We start from the raw sequence: 18,573 nt of genomic DNA on the forward strand, positions 1-18,573 counted from the left end.
CGGACGCTGCCCCGCCGCCCCGACGCCGCCTCGACCCCTGCCTCTCTACGAGGAGGTAACCCTAACCCCACCCGCTTATGTTGCAATTTTCACACCCTACCCAACCTGTGAAGTGCAATCTGCTGTCATAAACTATGGCCTGTCACTATCCCATTTCATGCCATGCTAGTAACTAGGGTATTTTGGTGTGCATCTGACAAGACCTAGGCTCTAAATTGTAATGTTCATATTGGCACCAATCCTGACTGCCACTATTGGTCTCATTGGTTTACTACTTTATTTTATCTTAATGTGATCAATTGTAGAAATACATCATATGTAAGATGCTATACTAAATACAACATATCTTCGCAGAGTATGCAAGCACCTTGCTGTTTCCCCCATTTCTGTGCTTGTGTGAAACGGAGAATGTAGAATAGGTTGCACATGCTTGAATATCTGGGGTAGGATTGTTTGCTTTGTCTAGTTCTTGCCAACAGATAGGACTTCATTTCTGTTTCATCAGGGCATGCAATAAACAAACACTGGATATGTCTGATTGGCTGCTAGTTACATAGTGTATGATCTATGCTTATGTTGCATTTTTTCATACACTACAGTACTTGTTGAATGCAATCTGTTGTCATAAAGTTTGATTTGTCCATGCCCTATTTCATGTTGTGTGAATAACAAGGGCATTTTGGTGTGCATTTGACAAGATTTAGGCTCTAAGTTGTAATGTTCAGATTGGTGGTAGTCCTGCTTGCCTTTGTTGCTCTCATTGGTTTACTATTTTACTTTATCTTCTTTTGATCATTTGTAGCAACTAGCAATACAGCAGATACAAGATGTTATACTTCATGCAACATCTCTTCGCAGAGTATATGAGTACATGGATTATTTTCTTATGGTATCTTTTCGTGCTCACTGTTTCCATTTACTTGCAGACATTGGGCCTCCTGAGGAGCTATACACATGTCAGAAACTACAGCAGTCAACTTTCAGGTTAGTAGCTGAACAAGTGCTATTTGGATTTTGATCACTGGTTCGCTACGGATGACTCTAATACCTTTTTGCTCTCTGCAGGTCTTATTCCAGTTGGTCCCCAAAGCTCAAAGCTGACAAGGTGAGTAGTAACCTTTGTACTTAGTTGTATTCTGTAGAGGCGTTTTTGACGACTTCATTGTAAAATGTGGTGCATGAAAAGATTATCTTTATTTCCCAGTTTAAGATGAACTGAGTAGGTTTGATTGAGTGCATGATCAGTATTTACACCGCTTGATCGAAACAATTCCGTCTTATTGCTCTCTTGGTCATCAACGTTTCTGCCTATGAGTTCGATCTTCTACCAACTGGTAGAGAATAACATCTCACCACTAATGATAATGGTGTTCTAGCATCGCACATTGCTGCATTAAACAAGTTGGGTACAATAATAGCCTTTCATAACTTATAATGACAAACATTGGTTCCATTAACCCCACAAATCCCGACAGATTCAGGGGAACGGGGTTCAGACTCACGTAAGCAGCTTGCCATGAACCGTGCGGTAATGGTGTTCTAGCACGCACATTGTTGTGAATAGTATATATCGAGAGGACTCCACTATGCAACCTTTGACATGCTCATCACATACTGTTATTTATAGTGAACCTTCTTTACTTGTATTTACAGAGAAACAATTGGTACAATTCTTGCCCGGGGCCACAGCTGAAATAGAGACGCCAGTTAGTGTTGTTTCCATTAGGAGGATTCCAAGGTATATACCCCAATTCTATTTAAATATAAATTGGAAAAATATCTTTCAAAATTTGGTACAATTGCTTGAATTTTTGGAAAAATCTCTTGAACAACTGCTGATATCCTAAAAATTCAGAACAGTATAGCTATCATTTTGAAGTTTGAAACTAAAAAATATCGACATCAGTAATTGTTCTAAGATGGTTCAGGATAGTGGATCTTAGGCATTACATTTTTCTTTTTGATGAAATAGGCATTATATTTAAGCTGGCAGTACAGTAGGCATAACCTTCCACCGACCACTCACATATCCAATTTCCATGATCCTCAACGGAAGTCAGAAACACAACATATCCATGGACTTCTCATTGTTCAAAATCTTCTCTTAGGATTAACCACAACAGCATATCGGGGGTTCAGGAATCAAAATATCAGTTACATCAAGAGTTAGCAATGACCAAACTGGCATGTAACAGAGACACTATAAAAGATAGCCAACATCCAGTTAGGCCAACATAACAGTGAACAAAACTACTGTCAATCAGCTCAGTTCTAGTGCTGTTGGATTTTTCTCGATTGTATTCTTGCAGTTTTGAAAATTCAGTTTATTCGGTTACTAAAAATTCAGTTAATTCAGTTAGGCACACAAATTTCAGAACTTTTGTGTGCCCTAGTACTTGGTGTTTGTAGAAAACCAGGAGTGTCAATGGGACTAGAATTCACTTGTTCTTATATGGGTTTGTAAAACTTGTTCATGTACTGAACTACTAATGCCTTGTGATGCTCTGAATTACTTGTGATGCCTCTGAATTACTTGTGATCACATTGAGAAAGACTTGTAAAGATGATGATCATCTTTAACAGAAAACAATTTGTGATGATTTTGCTAGTTTGCTGGGTTTTGTCTCCGACCATCGTGTCGTGATGATTTTGCAGGTACCCCGAGAGGCCCTTGAGTTTGCCGGAATGTCAATTAACTTCCGTTCCGGCAAATTCGGGTACTCCATATGTCCTATTTTCAGCAAAGGTCATGCTGAAATTTTCCGTGAATTTTAGCATGACTTTGCTAAAAATAGGACATATGGGGTACTTGTGACTAATGCATGGGCCGGGGTATCTTAGTAGTTAATTAAGTAGGATCAAGTGCCCCGGCGTACTTGTGACTAATGCATGGCTTTTAGGGTGCCTCGGTGTCGATAAAAACCGAAATGATGAAAAGTTAGGCTTTTAGGGTGCCTTGGCGTCGAAAAACCCTCAATGATAAAAGCTTAGATTTTAGGATGCCTCGGTGTCGACAAACCCTAAATGATGAGACCATGATCTTGTTCCTTGACAATAACCAACTTTTTGACCAAACTTTGTTTCTATTTAGAGAGAAACATGGCCCACAACGATGAGGCCGGGGGTTCGGGCGGCAAGGCATTCTGGGAGCTGTCCCAGGAGATGGAGGAACAACCTCACTTGTATGAGGCCGCCGCCTTCCCCACCGATCCTGAGACCACGGATGGTGCCGCCGAGGATGACCACACTGATGCCACCACTGATGGTGCCTCCGAGGATGCCACCACTGATGATGGCGGCGCACGCACAGATAGCAGCCAGCCGAAGAGGCAACGGAAGGACCGGCGCCCGATCGTGCTCCGCACCCTCAAGGAGGAAGTTACTGAAGTGGACTCCAACGGGAATCCAACGGCGCCCGAACGAATAGTCAAGGGGTACTCGCTTCAGCTCGGTGCATTGTCCGGAGCACCGTCTCGATCAACACCGAGAACCTGAGGCATCCTGACCGGGGGAATTTGCGTCACCTCCTCTTCACGAAGCTGCACGAACGATACAAGTTCCCCGCTGAATTCAAAAACACAAGCCTCAAAGGGAATAAAGTGAACAATGCTGCCCTCACGAAGATGAGCAAGGCCCTGTCTACTTGGAAAAGCAATGTGAAGAGAATGATCGAGAAAGGTGAGAGTTATGAGAAGATCAAGGAGAAAAATCCTTCGATCATCGAAGATGACTACAACGACTTCAAGATCAATTGCTCGAGCACCGCAAGCTCCCAATCAAGTGAGTGGGGGAAACAAATGCGGGAGCTGAACATAGGGGAACACACACTCGGTCCCGGCGGTTACAGAGTGGCGGAGCCTATATGGGACAAGGAGGAGGCGGACCGTGCCGAGCAAGGCCTACCGCCCCTCTTCGATAAATACGGTGACAAGCAGACCAGGAACTTTGTCAGGGCCCGGTACAAGAAGGACCCGAAAACAAAGGAGCTTACCACGGATCCGAAGACCAGGCGGCTTGAGCTTGTTCTGGTAAGGAATACACCGCCGCGTAATTAGCTCCATATGGTTGCATTCTAATTAATGAAGCCGAATTTCTAAATGGTTCACATTCCTTCCGCAGGCGACTGAAAGCAGTAGTGCGGGGTCGACTCAGAGCAACCCTTGGGACACCACTCTAAATAGGGGGTTGAATATAATGAAGAACAAGGATAAGCTCAGTAAGCCGACGTAAGCTGGTCGTGTGGCCGGCAAAGGCTTGTCGACAAAATGGGGGTCATACTATACCGCTGGTGTGCGGAAGGAGAAAAAGACCAGCTCGGAAAGCCAGGCGCGAGAGGTTCAAGAACTCAAGGCACAGGTGGCGCGGATTCCGGAGATTGTCCAAGAGCAAGTGGAACAACGACTCGGAGCGACGATCACCGCCCTTGTGCCTACCTTGATCTCGGGGTTGAGTGCGTGGATTGCGGGCGGCCAACAGGGGCCGCCCCCAATTCCTAGCTTCACGGCCAGCAACTCGCATAATGCGATGGCGGGGCCATTGGTGCCTCCGGCGGAGGCGGCATTGGTGTCTCCGACGCCGGCACGGGAGCTTAATGCACCCGGGTCTACGCCGGCCGGCACCTCTTCAGCAAGCGGCCGCTCCGTCAACTGCACGCCCGCCGTTGGCGGTGCCTCGACATTAGCCGAGCTCGACGCCATCATCACGGTAACTAATTAAGCCTCTCTCGGCCGAGGACTTCATCTCCTTGCCTTTGACTGGGCATCCCTGACGCCCTACATGTTTTCACAGGGCGCCGCCGACGTTCCGTGCACTCTCCTCCACTTCGTGAACAACGAGTTGGTCGATGTCGCCAAGGGCAAAATCGTTCAACCGGGCAACCCCTTGTTCCACGGTACCCAGATGCCACCCAACTTGTTTAGGGTTCAACTGGTTCAGGTGCTGCCAGGCTGCGACGACTTGTTACCTCCGATTCGACCCGTCGGGGCCGACGATGATGACGTGATGACCCTCAGCGCCTGCCTAAGCTGGCCCCTGCTTTGGCCGAAGAGCCAGATTCGTTTGGGGGCGGGGGACACCACCCCAAAGACAACACCGCCAGTCGTGCCGGCGCCAAGTCGGCCCCATGGCAAGACCGCCGTAACGGTGCCGGACATCCCTATGCCACTGGATCCAAACATGCATATGGCACAGGATCAGAACGACGACGACGACGACGATGATACATTTGGCAACGTCGATCAGTACTTTGCCGAGCATGGGTACGATGGCGACTTCATGGGGCCTCCTTCTCAAGAACCAAACCCAACAAAAGACGTGTGCGACCTAGCTCGTCCCGCGGAGAAGCCAAGTTGCAACAGGCGCCGTCTGGCGTTCAGCTCTCAGGAGACGCCTCCAGCTGCCGACTTCACCGAGCCTCAGATAGGCGAGGTGCGAAATATTATCAGCCCCAACACACTCAAGAAGGCGGTCTGTGAGCAGAACTCGGTCCCATTACAGGAGAAGAAGAAGGCACGCAAAAGAAAGACTAAGAAGGGTGCGAGCCAGCCGGCACCGAGTACGATCCGTGCTCAGGACGGGCCACCTTCACCACAGGATATCTCGAGGAGGGTGCATGTGGCGGGTAGGGCGATGCTACCACCAAATATGCTCAATGCTGCAACCGGTGCTATGCGGAGTCTGCACGACAGTGTTCTTTCTTTGGAGAAGCGGCGTCTCAGAGAGAAGGATGTGGCATACCCGATTTTCGTGGCCAAGGTGCCAGAGGGCAAGGGCTTTGTGGATGGCGACATCGGGGGTACGATCGTCCTGCGGTTTGATGACATCTTTGCTATGTTTAACCTTCATCCGCTGCACTACACCTTCGTTTGGCTATTTTCGCTGAGTATGGAGATGCGGATCATTCGCGATAAGACCCCGGACATAGTGATAGTCGACCCCTTCTACATGCGTGCCAAGATCTTGGGCAGCGCTGGGGACCGGCAAGTCGCGAGTTCTTACCTCGAAGGCGTCATTCTGGCAAACCAAGATAAGGATAACTTCCTCGTGCCTTACTTTCCCGAGTAAGTCCTCCCCTCAACCGGCCCGTAACATATGAATTCTTACTTTTCGATCGTTTTTCTTTTAACATTCCGTGTTTTCTGTAGTGACACACGTTGCACGCTCATCCTCCTAAGCCCCAAATATTCCATGGCCACGTATTTCGACCCGGACCGTCAGTCGAACGTAGACTACACAAATGTCAAGAAGGTTCTTGATGATGTTCTCCCCGGCTACGCCCAATCTGGAGGCACCTTCACCAGGCCTATTCGTAAGTACGGCAAGCACGTGTTCTCCCACAATACGACGTTCTGCTGCGTCAAGCAGCCGCCTGACGGTCAGAAGGGTGCCTACTACGCCATCCATCACATGCGGGCGATCGTACGGGACCATCATCAACTTCTGCTACCGAGTAAACTCCAAGATTGGGCCGCGAGCGTGTCGGCAATCCAGGACGCGGACCTCCGACAAGAATTCTTTCGCATCCAGTCGGAGTTTGCGGAAATCATCCATCAAGATGTCCTTCGTACCTCGGGGCAGTTCTACCTCAGAAATCAACCGTCCAACAGTGACATCGACACAATGCTACAAATGCAGGATGACAACGCCCGTTCTTTCATGACTCCCATGATAGACGGCGGCTTCATCCACGCTCCGGTCCCTTGAGTCGAGTTGTCTAGTTCTGAAACATCGATTGGCTCATGTTGTAATTAAACTTTAATGAACTTGTAGTATGTCTCTTTGGTTTCGAGAGTCGTTCAACTTAGATGTAATCGATGCTATTAATGTCTTGCTTTTCTCTTCCGATCGTTCTGTTGCATAATTATATATTGCTTATGTATTGTCTGTGAATTGGTACTAACGTTTCGTTTGGCTAGTGCATAGCGATGCCGACGTATGTCGTGTACAAGGGTAAGGTTCCCGGAGTCTACGATGACTGGGAGGAGTGTCGGAGACAGGTTCACCGATTCAGCGGTAACAGTTACAAAGGGTACAACCACTAGGGCCGAGGCCGAATCTAGATACGCCCGCTATCTAGCGGGAGAGGGGAGGGAGCGTTGGAGGAACCGGATAAAGACGAGTTTCATCGTGATGATGCTCATCGTGATGACCGCAGCTCTCTTTTATGTGATGGTAGTTTAGATGATCGATATCGACTTGTAATGCGAAGACAAACTCGCTACTCGCGGTCTCGAGACTTGTAATATAATGTTCTATCTTTGTTCAGTCTTTTTAATTCGGAGACTAATATGATGAATTGTATTCGGAGACTAATATGATGAATTGTATTCAAAGACTAATCTTCTATTGTATTTGATGAATCTATTGTTGATGTGTGCTGTCTATATTTTGTCAAATTATACATTTTGTAACCTGCGCAAAAAACAGAAAATAAAAAAATAAAAAAAAACCTGATATTCATACTAATGGCGCATCACACGACAGTGCGCCATTAGTATGACAGTGCATACTAATGGCGCATCACCGGGTAGTGCGCCATTAGTATGCTGCGGTTACTAATGGCGCATCCAGAGGTGGTGCGCCATTAGTATGCCAAAGCACCTGGGTATACATGCCCCCTGGGAGGCATACTAATGGCGCACCCTCGCATATACTAATGGCGCACCAGGTGGTGCGCCATTAGTCGCCATTAGTAAAAATTACTAATGGCGTGCTATCAATGGCGCACCAGTGATGCGCCATTAATGGCCATATTAGGTGCGCCATTAGTAGTGGTATTTCTAGTAGTGTAAGAACAGCTCAGCTAAATGAACTACCAAAGCATTATGTACTCAAAAGGTTTAGAAAGGACTGCAAAACCGAGCCAGTCTTTGACGAGGATGGCATTCTATTGGAAGGCAATGAGAGCAGTTCAGTTGATCCGGAGATACAAAAATTAGCTTCAGAAACATTTAAGAAGATGGAAGACCTTTTAGTACAAGCGAAGCAATCTCAGGTCAGCATGCAATTCTTGAGAGATCACATTTTTGCACTTGGAGAGCAATTGTCTACCCAAGTTCCAGCGAAAAAACAAACTCAAACAGAAGAATTTGAGGAATTTTTAGGTTGTTCTATTCCAAGTGAGGTTCATATCCATCCTCCAAATGATATTCGATCAAGGGGTAGAATCAAAAGACTAAAGGGGTACAAGGATAAGGGTGGAAAGCAAAGACAGAAAAAGAAGAACAAGAACAAGGACAAGCAAATGCAGCAGAAATGATCACGGTACATTCCTCTGGACTTAGTTTAGAGAATAGTTCTAAAATTGTGCTTGATAATAAATATAACACACACTGATGTAACTATATTCATAGATTAGTATTAAAAATTTGTTTATAAAATTTTTGTATAATTTCCAGTGATGTTTCCTACTGCTTGACCAATTAAACTTTTTTGTTTCAGGTTGCTTGGTGGCCCTACCGACTTCTGCAAGTTATTAGGAATAATGGAGGTATTAGTTGTTGGCGCCAGACTTCTGCAAGTGAGGTTTCGTTGGTGTGTTCTTGGCTAGAGTAATGGAGGTATTAGCTGTTGGCGCAAGACTTCTGCAAGTTATTAGCTAGTGTACTGGAGCTATGTGCTAAATGACTGATGTATATAAAGGTGTAGATCTGCTATCACTATTAATGATGCGTCTATTTTGTAAGTGCGTACTGGAGTGAGGCATTATCTCTGAGTGACTGAATCAGATTGATATTGCATAATCACACTATGTGCAGCTATACTATTTGCCTTACTTAAGTCTATTCTAGGCAATGGTTTCAATTGCTGGAAGAGAATGTGCTATGTGAAGCACAGGAGTTCTTGAACTGGGCAATGGTTTGGTTGTGGTTTCGGCATTGATCTAGGCAATGGTTTAAGCTGTTCTATTTAAATTTACAAGGAACTGGGCAGACTTCGATGTTTATGGCAGAGCTTTGTTGGACATGGACGAGGAGCTAGCTGTGACACTTGTAAGCATCAGGGGGTTATGTGTAGAACAACTTCACTGGGTGCGGGCGTTTTTCTGCAAAACTGCATGTAGCAGTTATGGGTGAATCTTGTCTATACATACAAGATCCAACAGCCTGTGGTAGGGTTTCCACGCTTCCACTGAAAGCTGGGTTTTCACCTGATATTGTCTCACATGCAATTTCCTTTTTCTCTTTTGTTGCGCTGCAGCCCGGCGACTAGCGAAGCGCCCGCTGCCTTCTCTTTCATGCTTTCTCTCTCCTCCACCTGGGATTTTGATGACCTGTGATGTCTTATAGCCTGCTGACTGTGTACTATTGTACTTGCTCTAAGAGGCGCTAGAATGATGGCCAACCAGCCACACCATGTGGCACATACTGGTTGGTCACGATGAGAAAGGTATTTTTAAAGTTTTTTAAATAGTAGGGAGACTTTTCTCTCTAGAAAAGTTTTTCTAGTTTTTTTTTCTTTTGAGATGGTTGTGATGTCCACGTAAGGCGAAAGTATTTTTTAAATTTTTTTACATGATGATAAGATACGCATAGCTTCCTCTCAAGCGGCCCGCAATGGCGGCCCCAACCACTAGTGATCCTCAAAAGAGGTGCCCATGGCAGCCCCAACTGCTCATTGTCAGTGATCATCATGAATTCATGTGCCAGGGTCCCAGATCATTGCAAACCCCATCAATTTCTCTGTCCACCGACAAGATTTGTCGCGTACTATATCTTGGGTACCTTTGGGCTACGGAGGCAGCAAATGCAACTAGCTACAATGTTCATCACGATGCATGCTAGTTGGTGACGGTGAGAAAGGTATTTTTAGATTTTTTTAAATAGTAGGGAGACTTTTCTTTTTACAAAAGTTTTTTTAGGTTTTTTTTTAAGATGGTTGTGATGTCCACGTGATGCGAAATATTTTTTAAAAAATTTAACATGATGGTGAGGTGCGCATAGCTTCCTCTCAAACGGCCCTGTAATGGGGGCCCCAACCACTAGTGATTGTCAAAAGAGGTGCCCATGGCAGCCTCAACTGCTCATTGTCATTGATTTACATCAGTGACATGAGGTGCCCACCGTTCGTCAAGTCAAGTCAAGATTTACATCAGTGCGTGGCCCGTGAGGGCATCAGGCCATCTTGAAACCTGTTCAGCTCGTGCACTGAACCCCATCAATTACAGAGGCGCGCCCTATTCCTTTGAACCGATTCAACACTCGTACATCCTCCTCTGGCCCTCCCAGACGAGAAGAATATGTGCGTCCTCGCCACCACCCTCACCCAGCTCAGCTAGCCTCCACCAGAACCACTAGCCGGCCGGCGCAAGGAGAGGGAGCCATGTCCGAGCTCGCGGCGGGCGCCGTGAGCTCCCTGCTGGTTGTCATCCGCAGCGAGGCGCTGCTGCTGCGCGGCGTCCGGGACGACGTGCAGTTCATCAAGGAGGAGATGGAGAGCATGAAGAGCTTCCTGACGCACCTGACCAGGTGGGCGCCCCCTGGCGGCGAGCACGACGACCAGGTACGCACCTGGATGAACCAGGTGCGGCTGCTCGCCCAGGACTGCAACAACTCCATCGGCCTCTACCTCTACAGGGGGAACCCCGACATCCGCCGCGCCAGGGGCGGACTCCGAGGCTACCTCTGGTGGGCAACATGGTTCTTCCACAAGTTGGCCGCGCAGCACCGCGCGGCCGAGGAGCTGCGCCTGCTCAAGGAGCGGGCGCGCGACGTCGGCGAGCGGCGGTTGAGGTACGGCGTGGAGGTCCCGACCATGTCAGGCAAGGGGCAATCGCCTTCAAGGGCATCGTCGTCGTCCTCGTGGGCTGCTGCGGCAGGTGGCTATGCTGCTGCTGGGGACGACGAAGAAGAAGAAGAAGGTGACGATCAACTCGTGGGGGTGATGGCGGTCCGCGGCCATTCTGCTAGAAGAGCCTTCACCGAATCTCGCAGCCTGGACGACTACGCCAAGGCAAAGCTATGGAAATGGGCAGAAGGAGTTCCTGCAGGTGCTGGCGAAACTTTGTCCATGGTCGTTGTGGCACCCTACAAACATCAGGACTTCCTGGCACTTGTACAAGAAATTTGGGTTTTGAAAAGGCCAGAGGACTTAGGGTACCATCGCATTGTCTTGGTCGACATCCTGGCCTTGCACCATGATTCCATGCCGCTACGGCCCAAGGAAGTTCTCTTCTACATTCTGCGCGAGCTCAAGCAGGCCAAATCCAACCCCCAGGAGCAAGGCACGGAAGGACAAGTGGATCTTGACTCTTGGGAAGTTTATCTAAGAAGATGGCAAATTTACCGTGAAAAGAAAAGGGCTATTGCTCTTCTTGATATCGAGGAGAATATCAAAGAGATGAAGATTTATGAAAAGCTTGACAAAATCAAAAGTGGTATTCAAAGTCGACTAGCAAAGGGCGACGGACTACCCAAGGGCGACAAGCTGCAGGGTGATTTTGACCAGTTGGACCTAGACGTGCAACTTCAGCTGCTGCTCCAGACAGCGTCTCAACAAGATCAAAATGGAAAGAACAAAGACATGCATAGATTACCGGCATGGGACAAGAAGAACATCATCGTCAAGAAGCTTAAGGAGCATATAGAAGCAGAGGAAAAGGGCAAGAAGCTTGAAGAGGAAGAAGTTGCCAAGCATATGGGGGAGGAAGGAGAAGAAGCCACAACCAAGCATATGGAGGAGGAAGGAGGGGAAGGAGTAACATGCAAACATATGGATGATGGAGGAGGAGAAGATGCCGCGGCCAAGCATATGGAGGAGGAAGGAAGAGGAGCAGTAACATGCAAACACATGAAGGATGGGGGAGGAGAAGTAGCCATACATAGGAAGAAGGAAATGGAGGGGGGAGGAGAAGTAACCATACATACGGAGGAGGATAGGGAGGAAGAGGAAGAAGGAGGCGGGGGAGGAGGAGAAACAACCGAGCATATGAAGCGGGGAGGAGAAGTAGCCATACATAGGGAGAAAGGTATGGAGGAGGGAGAAGAAGAAGTAACCATACATATGGAGGAGGAGGAGGAGGACGACGACAAAGGCGAAGACGGAAAAAAAGAAATGCAAAGTCGGCAGACGGCATGGATTGAGCTCGCTGATGCACAATATGCACACATCCTGCGGAAACTGTTCCCCAAGAGCAGCAGCAGCAGCAAGCCCCTGCAGGCTCAAGACAGATCCATGGACAAGCAAGCTACAAAGACCACGACGGCTACATTGGGTGAGGATCAAATAAAAAAACTCATCCATGCCGCAAAAGAAGATATCTTACGGGAGCTGAAGCAAGGAAAATATGACAAGAGTGAAGGGACAGGTGAACCTGGTGCTCCGGATCAAAACCCAGAAACTGTTTCTGAAAATATATTTGCCTGTTTCGTGGATGAGATGATGGACAAAATGAAGCATGAGTTCAAAGAGCAGCTCAAGATCAAAGGTCTAGTGGATGAGATTAAACATAACTTGAATTATGTTCCGTACCTGGATAATTATGAATGTCCCTTGTTTATCCTCAAAGTTGATGAGTTGATGGATGTTTCCGCATGGGAGGATATCAGAAATTCTTTAAGCCTGTTAAACTGCAGCGCTGATTTAATGATCATCACCGCCACAAAGGACACCCAGCTGGCTAAAGAATATTGCTATCCACCGCGGGAACCTATAGACTATTCTCTTGCTGGGCTCTACCATGATACAGTGCTCGAGTTTATTGGCCAGCAGAAGAATGAAAACAGCTACAACCCCCAAATTTTCCAAGATATCTTGTACAAATGTGAGCCACATGAATTCTGCATGAAGATCTTTACTCATGCTTTGTATGCTAACCCCAAGAGGAGCAATGAGGAGTTGCTCAAGCTGCACAGCACCCTGCAGGCTTTACCAACAACATCATTCAACAGCATCGCTAAGGTGATGTTCAAGTTCTCTTACAATGACCTGCCTAAAGAATACAAGTCCTGCTTGTTGTACCTAGCTATCTTCTCTCCTGGACAAAAGATCAGGCGGTCAACATTGATTGCACGATGGGTTACAGAAGGGCTGACATCCAAGGAAGATTGGCCCAGTTCTGTGCGTCAGGCCAACCGATGTTTTGTCACGCTCGTTGGCCGGTGCCTTGTTGATCCTGCTGACATTGATGTCATGGGAAATGTAAAGAGCTGTGTCGTAAGTGATCCAGTTCATGGATTCATTACCACCATCGCCAGAAAACAACACATTGTGGAGACACGCCTGTCACATCACTTGGCTCGCCACTTCTCCATTTTCAACGATCTCCAACTCCGCAGCTCTGATAGAATTGATCAATTCTTCAAGGGGCTCTCTAAATCATCTCAAGTGTCCCTGCTCAAGGTGCTAGATCTAGAAGGTTGTCTGTGCTTTCTTAAGAAGAAACATCAATACCTCAAGGAAATCTGCAGCAAGATGTTACTGCTCAAGTATCTGAGCCTAAGGAGAACAGATATTACCCAGCTACCCAGTGAAATCAACAACCTCCGTGAGCTAGAGGTACTAGATATCCGAGAGACTAAGGTGCCTCCACATGCAACAGCACATATCCTGCTATTGAAGCTGAAGCGTCTGCTTGCTGGTCACATTGATCCAAGCAATTTTGAATCTAATCCCCGGATTCCTCATAGGATCGACAAAATGGTAAACGTGGAGGTACTATCCAATGTCAAGGCCAAGCAGAGTCATGATTTAAAAGATATTGGAAGGCTATGGCAGCTGAGGAAGCTAGGTGTGGTTATCGATGATAAGGATAGTCACCTCAAGAATTTGCTTAAGGCGATCAGTGACCTACATGAGTGTCTCTGTTCTCTGTCAATCACTACTCCCATAGCCACACCACATGAGGCAGAGTTGCCAGAAGTCAATGTACCTTACCTAAAAAAACATCCCAAGATTCTTGAGTCTCTAAGCATCAAGGGAACCACACAGAAGGGGCGTCTTCTTCCATTGTTCATAAAAGGTGATAACAACAAACTTGCCAAGATAACTCTATGTCAAACTGTGCTGAGAAAAGATGATATGGAAGTCCTCGCCAAGCTGCCCAAGTTAAGGTGTGTCAAGCTCCAACACATTGTATGCACCGAGCACATGCTGAACTTCAAGGGCGGTGAATTCAGATGCCTCAAGTACCTTGTTGTTGAGGACTCGGACTTGACTAATATCAATTTTGAGGATGGTTCAGCCAGTGAGCTCGAGAAGATGGTTTTGTCTATGAGCAGCGAATGCTCTATTTCTGGAGTTGACTGTCTTCCTAAACTGAAAGAGCTTGAGTTGAACAGCAGCTTATGCGTCAGTTTGCTTCACGATGCCGAACAGATAGCCAAGCTGACTCTTCGTGATACATTGTTAGAGCAAGCTGCTCTACAACTGCTCACCAAGAAACCAAATATACGCTGTCTGGTGCTCTTGGACAAGTCTCTTGGTGGAACACAGAATGAGATTACATTAGAAAAAGATGAGTTCTTATGGCTCAACCTCCTTGTTGTTGACTGCTCAGCCATCACCAAGATTGTCTTCAACAGCGGGTCTGCTCCTAGGCTCGAGAAGATTATCTGGTCATCTTCCACATCTCTCTCCGGCATCGACAACCTTCCAAGATTGAAGGAGCTTGAGTTCAACGGTGACAAAGTCCCCAATGAGGTGAGTGAGGCCATTGAAAAGCATAAAAACAAGCCTAGTTTTAAACATAATGGACCGGAAACTCAAAACGAAGCAAAAGGAGATGGAGAAGAGGATGACGACGATGCTGCAACATTCTCCTGCTGGAAGAAACAGGTTTGACACCGGAAGGGCCCCTCCTTTCATCCCATGGTATGGTTTGCGTGTGCTAGTGTGGATTGCAATGTGTTCTGCTTGTCTGTTAATTTCCTTGTGTTTATGTTCAGCGTGCATTGCAACTGAAGTATGTCCGTTTACTTGCTCTACGTGAGTGCCCTAGTGGCTCCGATTGAGCATAAACGGTTGTATCTATGCCTGTATTTGAATTCGTGGGGATTTCCTCTGTATCGAACATCATTAGCATTTGTGTACGGTTTCATGTAATAAGTGTGATGTTTGTGCGCACATTTGACTTCTTATTAAAATATGCAGTGTGTATCAATATGCTTTGATTGGGTTCTGCAACTCAAAGATGAACTGGTGTGTCTCATGATATACAGATATATAGTTACCTGTAATGTAGAGCATCCGTTGCTTCAAACTAGCTGAGTAGCTCTTGCAGTAATGGCTGACGATGTACTTGAAGCAGAACCTTGTGCAGATTAAGAATGTGTGATCCACAATCTGTCTGCATCTCCTGATTGCCAGACAAGCATTAGTGAAGAATCGACATTGTTTTCAGCTGTATGTTGGCATGTATTTGGTTGGTAGCTCGCGTAGTTTCTCCCGCTGTTTGCTGGTGAAGAAGCCAGTATGCTGACAAGTTCCTCTGCTCGCGTAGAGGATGTGTCCATCTGCTGCAATTCATTCAGAAAAAAACTTGTGTAACGATCTGCAGCGATGGAGAGGAGCACTAGCAGTCTATCACCTACCAATCCACTTGAAATGTGCAGATGCATGCAGCAATCGTGGCTCTTCACTTGAAATGTGTAACTGTAAGCATAAGACCTGCAGAAATGTGTAACTGTAACGGGAAAAATTCAGCAATAAAATGTAGTAATGTCTGTTTCTCTTATTCCTCTTTGAGATCAGCAGATCGGAAGGAGTTGGAGGAGGCGCAGTGCCCCCACCTTACCTCCAATCCGTGAACGGCGATGAGCAGCAAAAGACGACACTGACGGTTTGTCCTTCCTCCTCGTTGGTACTGGGCGATCTTTTCGATATCGATCGAGGCTGCGACGAAGGAGGGGGAGGGAGGGCAGCAGGGAGTCAGAGGCGACGGCGAGGGTGCGGCCGCCGGCCCTGGCGGAGGAAGAGAGAGAAGGGGGTTGCGCTTGCGGGGGCGGCGTGGATACGGATGAGACGAGGAAGTGCATTTTCTTTTAATGGAGAAATTTAATTTTGCTACCGAAATAATTCACTCTCTTTCTTGGAATAATTCACTTTTTCTGTTCATACAGACCCTCATACGTACGCACATACACTCATTTCTATACACGCACACACCCGAGAGACTTGAACCGACGCATTATTGACTAAGTCGCCACATACGTGTCTCCTCCCACTAAACGCACATTACCAAAAGACCTAAAAAAGATTTAGAAAAATGCGAGCACCATTGTCAAGCCTGGGACTTGAACTCTCGTGGGCAGGGTATACCATTGTCCTCCTAACTATTCAATCACAAATTGATTCGCCCCTAACAGCTTTTTTGGCGCGATCCAGTGTCATAAAGTAATTCATTTATCAGTAAACAACTACAATTATGGCTAAGGTTGCAGAAAACGGTGATTTTTGTTTGGGCAGTGTCAGGCGTGTGCCGGTCACCTGCCAAGGCGCGGTCCAGAAAAAAAATTCCCCACACATCCATCCCGAGAAGGCGCTGGTTGTCGGCTCCTCTGACCTGGATACACCACCTGTTTCTACCTAGTACAACAGGTCTAAGAGGCAATGCATTTTGGATGATTGTCTATTAATTTTTTTTCGCTATGATGTGTATATACGTGGTATGATTCTACCTAGTACAAGAGGTATAAGAGACAATGCATTTGGATTATTGTCTATGATTTTTTTTTCTTTTCGCTATGATGCGTTAAGAGACAGAAGCGTCGAGCGTCCTTACAGCCCAGGCTGAGTGAACATCAGCCCATCCCGGATGGGGTGAGAGGGCGATTCGTCGAAGAGCTAGCCCTGGACTCGACGATTACAGAGGCACGCTTCGAACCGATTCGTTTCTCGGCGATCTTATAAAGAAGAAAAGGAGATTCGTTTCTGGAAGAGGGTGCACTGGACCCAGCGATTACAGAGGCACGCTTTGAACCGGTTCGTTTCTTTCTTTTCCCTCCTCTGGCTCTCCCATACGAGGGGAAGAATGTGTGCGTCGTCGCCACCGCCCAGCTCAGCTAGCCTCCATCAGTTCAACTAGAAACCGCCAATTCAACTAGAAACCGCCCAACCGGCCGGCGCAAGGAGAGGGAGCCATGGCCGAGCTCGCGGCGGGCGCCGTGAGCTCCCTGCTGGTCGTCATACGCAGTGAGGCGCGGCTACTGCGTGGCGTCCGGGACGACGTACAGTTCATCAAGGAGGAGATGGAGAGCATGAAGAGCTTCCTGACACACCTGGCCAAGTCGGCACCCCCCGGCGGCGAGCACGATGAGCAGGTGCGCACCTGGATGAACCAGGTGCGGCTGCTCGCCCAGGACTGCAACAACTGCATCGACCTCTACCTCTACAGGGGGAACCCCGACATCCACCGTGCCAGAGGCGGGCTCCGTGGCTACCTCTGGTGGGCGACCTGGTTCTTGCACAAGCTGGTCGCACAGCACCGTGCGGCCCAGCAGCTGCGCCTGCTCAAGGAGCGGGCGCGCGACGTTGGCGAGCGGCGGATGAGATATGGCGTGGAGGTTCCAGCCAAGTCAGACAAGGGGAAATCGCCGCTAACAGCAGCATCGTCGTCGCAGGCTGCAGCGGTAGGTGGCTATGCTGCTGTTGGGGACGATGACGAAGAAGAAAACGGTGACGATCAACTCGTGGGGGTGATGGCAGCCGTTGGCCATTCTGCTCAAAGAGCCTTCACTGAGCCTCGCACTCTAGACGACTACGTCAAGGCAAAGCTATGGGAATGGGCACGTGGAGTTCCAGGAGGCGCCGACGAAAGTCTGTCCATAGTCGTTGTGGCACCCTACACATATCAGGACCTCTTCGCTGTTGTACAAGAAATCTGGGGTTTGAGACAAAACTGGGAGTACAGCCCCTACAATCGCATTGTCTTGGTTGACATCCCGGCTGTACACCTGCATTTTACGCCGCTACGACCCAAGGAAGTTCTCTTCTACATTCTGCGCGAGCTCAAGCATGCCAAATCCCAACCCCGGGATCAAGGCACAGAAGGCCAAGTGGAGGAGAAGCATCTTGACCCTTGGTCAGCTTACATGAGAAGATTGCAAATTTACAATGAAAAGAAGAGGGCTTTTGCTCTTCTTAAAATCGAGGAGAGTATCAAAGAGATGAGGATCTATGAAAAGCTTCACAAAATCAAGAGTGATATTCAAGGTCGACTAAAGAATAAGGGTGGCGGACTACGGAAGGGCGACAAGCTGCTGGGAGATTTTGACCAGCTGGACCTAGATGTACTCCTTCAGCTGCTGCTCCAGGCAGCGTCTCGACAAGATCAAAAGGGGAAGAACATGCATAGAGTGCCAGTGTGGGAAAACAGCAACATCATCGTCAACAAGCTTAAGGAGTATATGGAAGCAAAGGAAAAGGACAAGAAGCTCGAAGCGAAAGAAGCAGCCAAGCATATGGGGGCGGAAGAAGTAGAAGCCTCAGCCAAGCATATGAAGGAGGAAGGGGGAGGAGGAGGAGGAGGAGGAGAAACAGCCATACATAAGGAGGAGGAAAAAGGAGGTCGGGGAGAGGGAGAAACAGCCAAACATATGGCGGCGGAAGAAGTAGAAAAAGCCTCAGGCAAGCATATGA

At 47.7% G+C, this 18,573-nt stretch overlaps 3 protein-coding genes and 1 long non-coding RNA gene across 4 annotated transcripts in view; 3 read left to right on the plus strand and 1 right to left on the minus strand.

The window, feature by feature from the left end:
• The window catches only part of LOC119279896, an 8,783-nt gene extending 7,654 nt beyond the window's left edge, over positions 1 to 1,129 (plus strand). The window contains exons 4-5 of the mRNA XM_037560967.1: positions 927 to 984; positions 1,066 to 1,129. Of these exons, the coding sequence (XP_037416864.1) occupies positions 927 to 984; positions 1,066 to 1,129 (122 nt within the window). The remainder of the gene's footprint in view (positions 1 to 926; positions 985 to 1,065) is intronic.
• Positions 1,130 to 1,175: 46 nt separating this feature from the next.
• The window catches only part of LOC119278225, a 21,537-nt gene continuing 4,139 nt past the window's right edge, over positions 1,176 to 18,573 (minus strand). The window contains exons 3-5 of the long non-coding RNA XR_005137669.1: positions 15,528 to 15,603; positions 15,168 to 15,452; positions 1,176 to 1,689 (exon numbers count right to left, since the gene is read on the minus strand). This is a non-coding gene — a long non-coding RNA (uncharacterized LOC119278225). The remainder of the gene's footprint in view (positions 1,690 to 15,167; positions 15,453 to 15,527; positions 15,604 to 18,573) is intronic.
• On the plus strand, positions 10,298 to 15,097 carry LOC119278223. The gene has a single exon (XM_037559581.1). The coding sequence runs from the start codon at positions 10,321 to 10,323 to the stop codon at positions 14,776 to 14,778; it is 4,458 nt and encodes a 1,485-aa protein (XP_037415478.1). The 5' UTR covers positions 10,298 to 10,320; the 3' UTR covers positions 14,779 to 15,097.
• Positions 16,792 to 18,573, plus strand: part of LOC119278224 — a 5,235-nt gene continuing 3,453 nt past the window's right edge. The window contains exon 1 of the mRNA XM_037559582.1: positions 16,792 to 18,572. Within this exon, the coding sequence (XP_037415479.1) occupies positions 17,076 to 18,572 (1,497 nt within the window). The 5' untranslated portion in view covers positions 16,792 to 17,075. The remainder of the gene's footprint in view (position 18,573) is intronic.

This window comes from Triticum dicoccoides, chromosome 3B, assembly GCF_002162155.2.
Source record: "Triticum dicoccoides isolate Atlit2015 ecotype Zavitan chromosome 3B, WEW_v2.0, whole genome shotgun sequence".
Taxonomy (NCBI): Eukaryota; Viridiplantae; Streptophyta; class Magnoliopsida; order Poales; family Poaceae; genus Triticum; species Triticum dicoccoides.

Coding starts and splice junctions, on each gene's coding strand:
- LOC119278223 (XM_037559581.1), top strand. CDS start 10,321: ATGTCCGAGCTCGCGGCGGGCGCCGTGAGCTCCCTGCTGGTTGTCATC.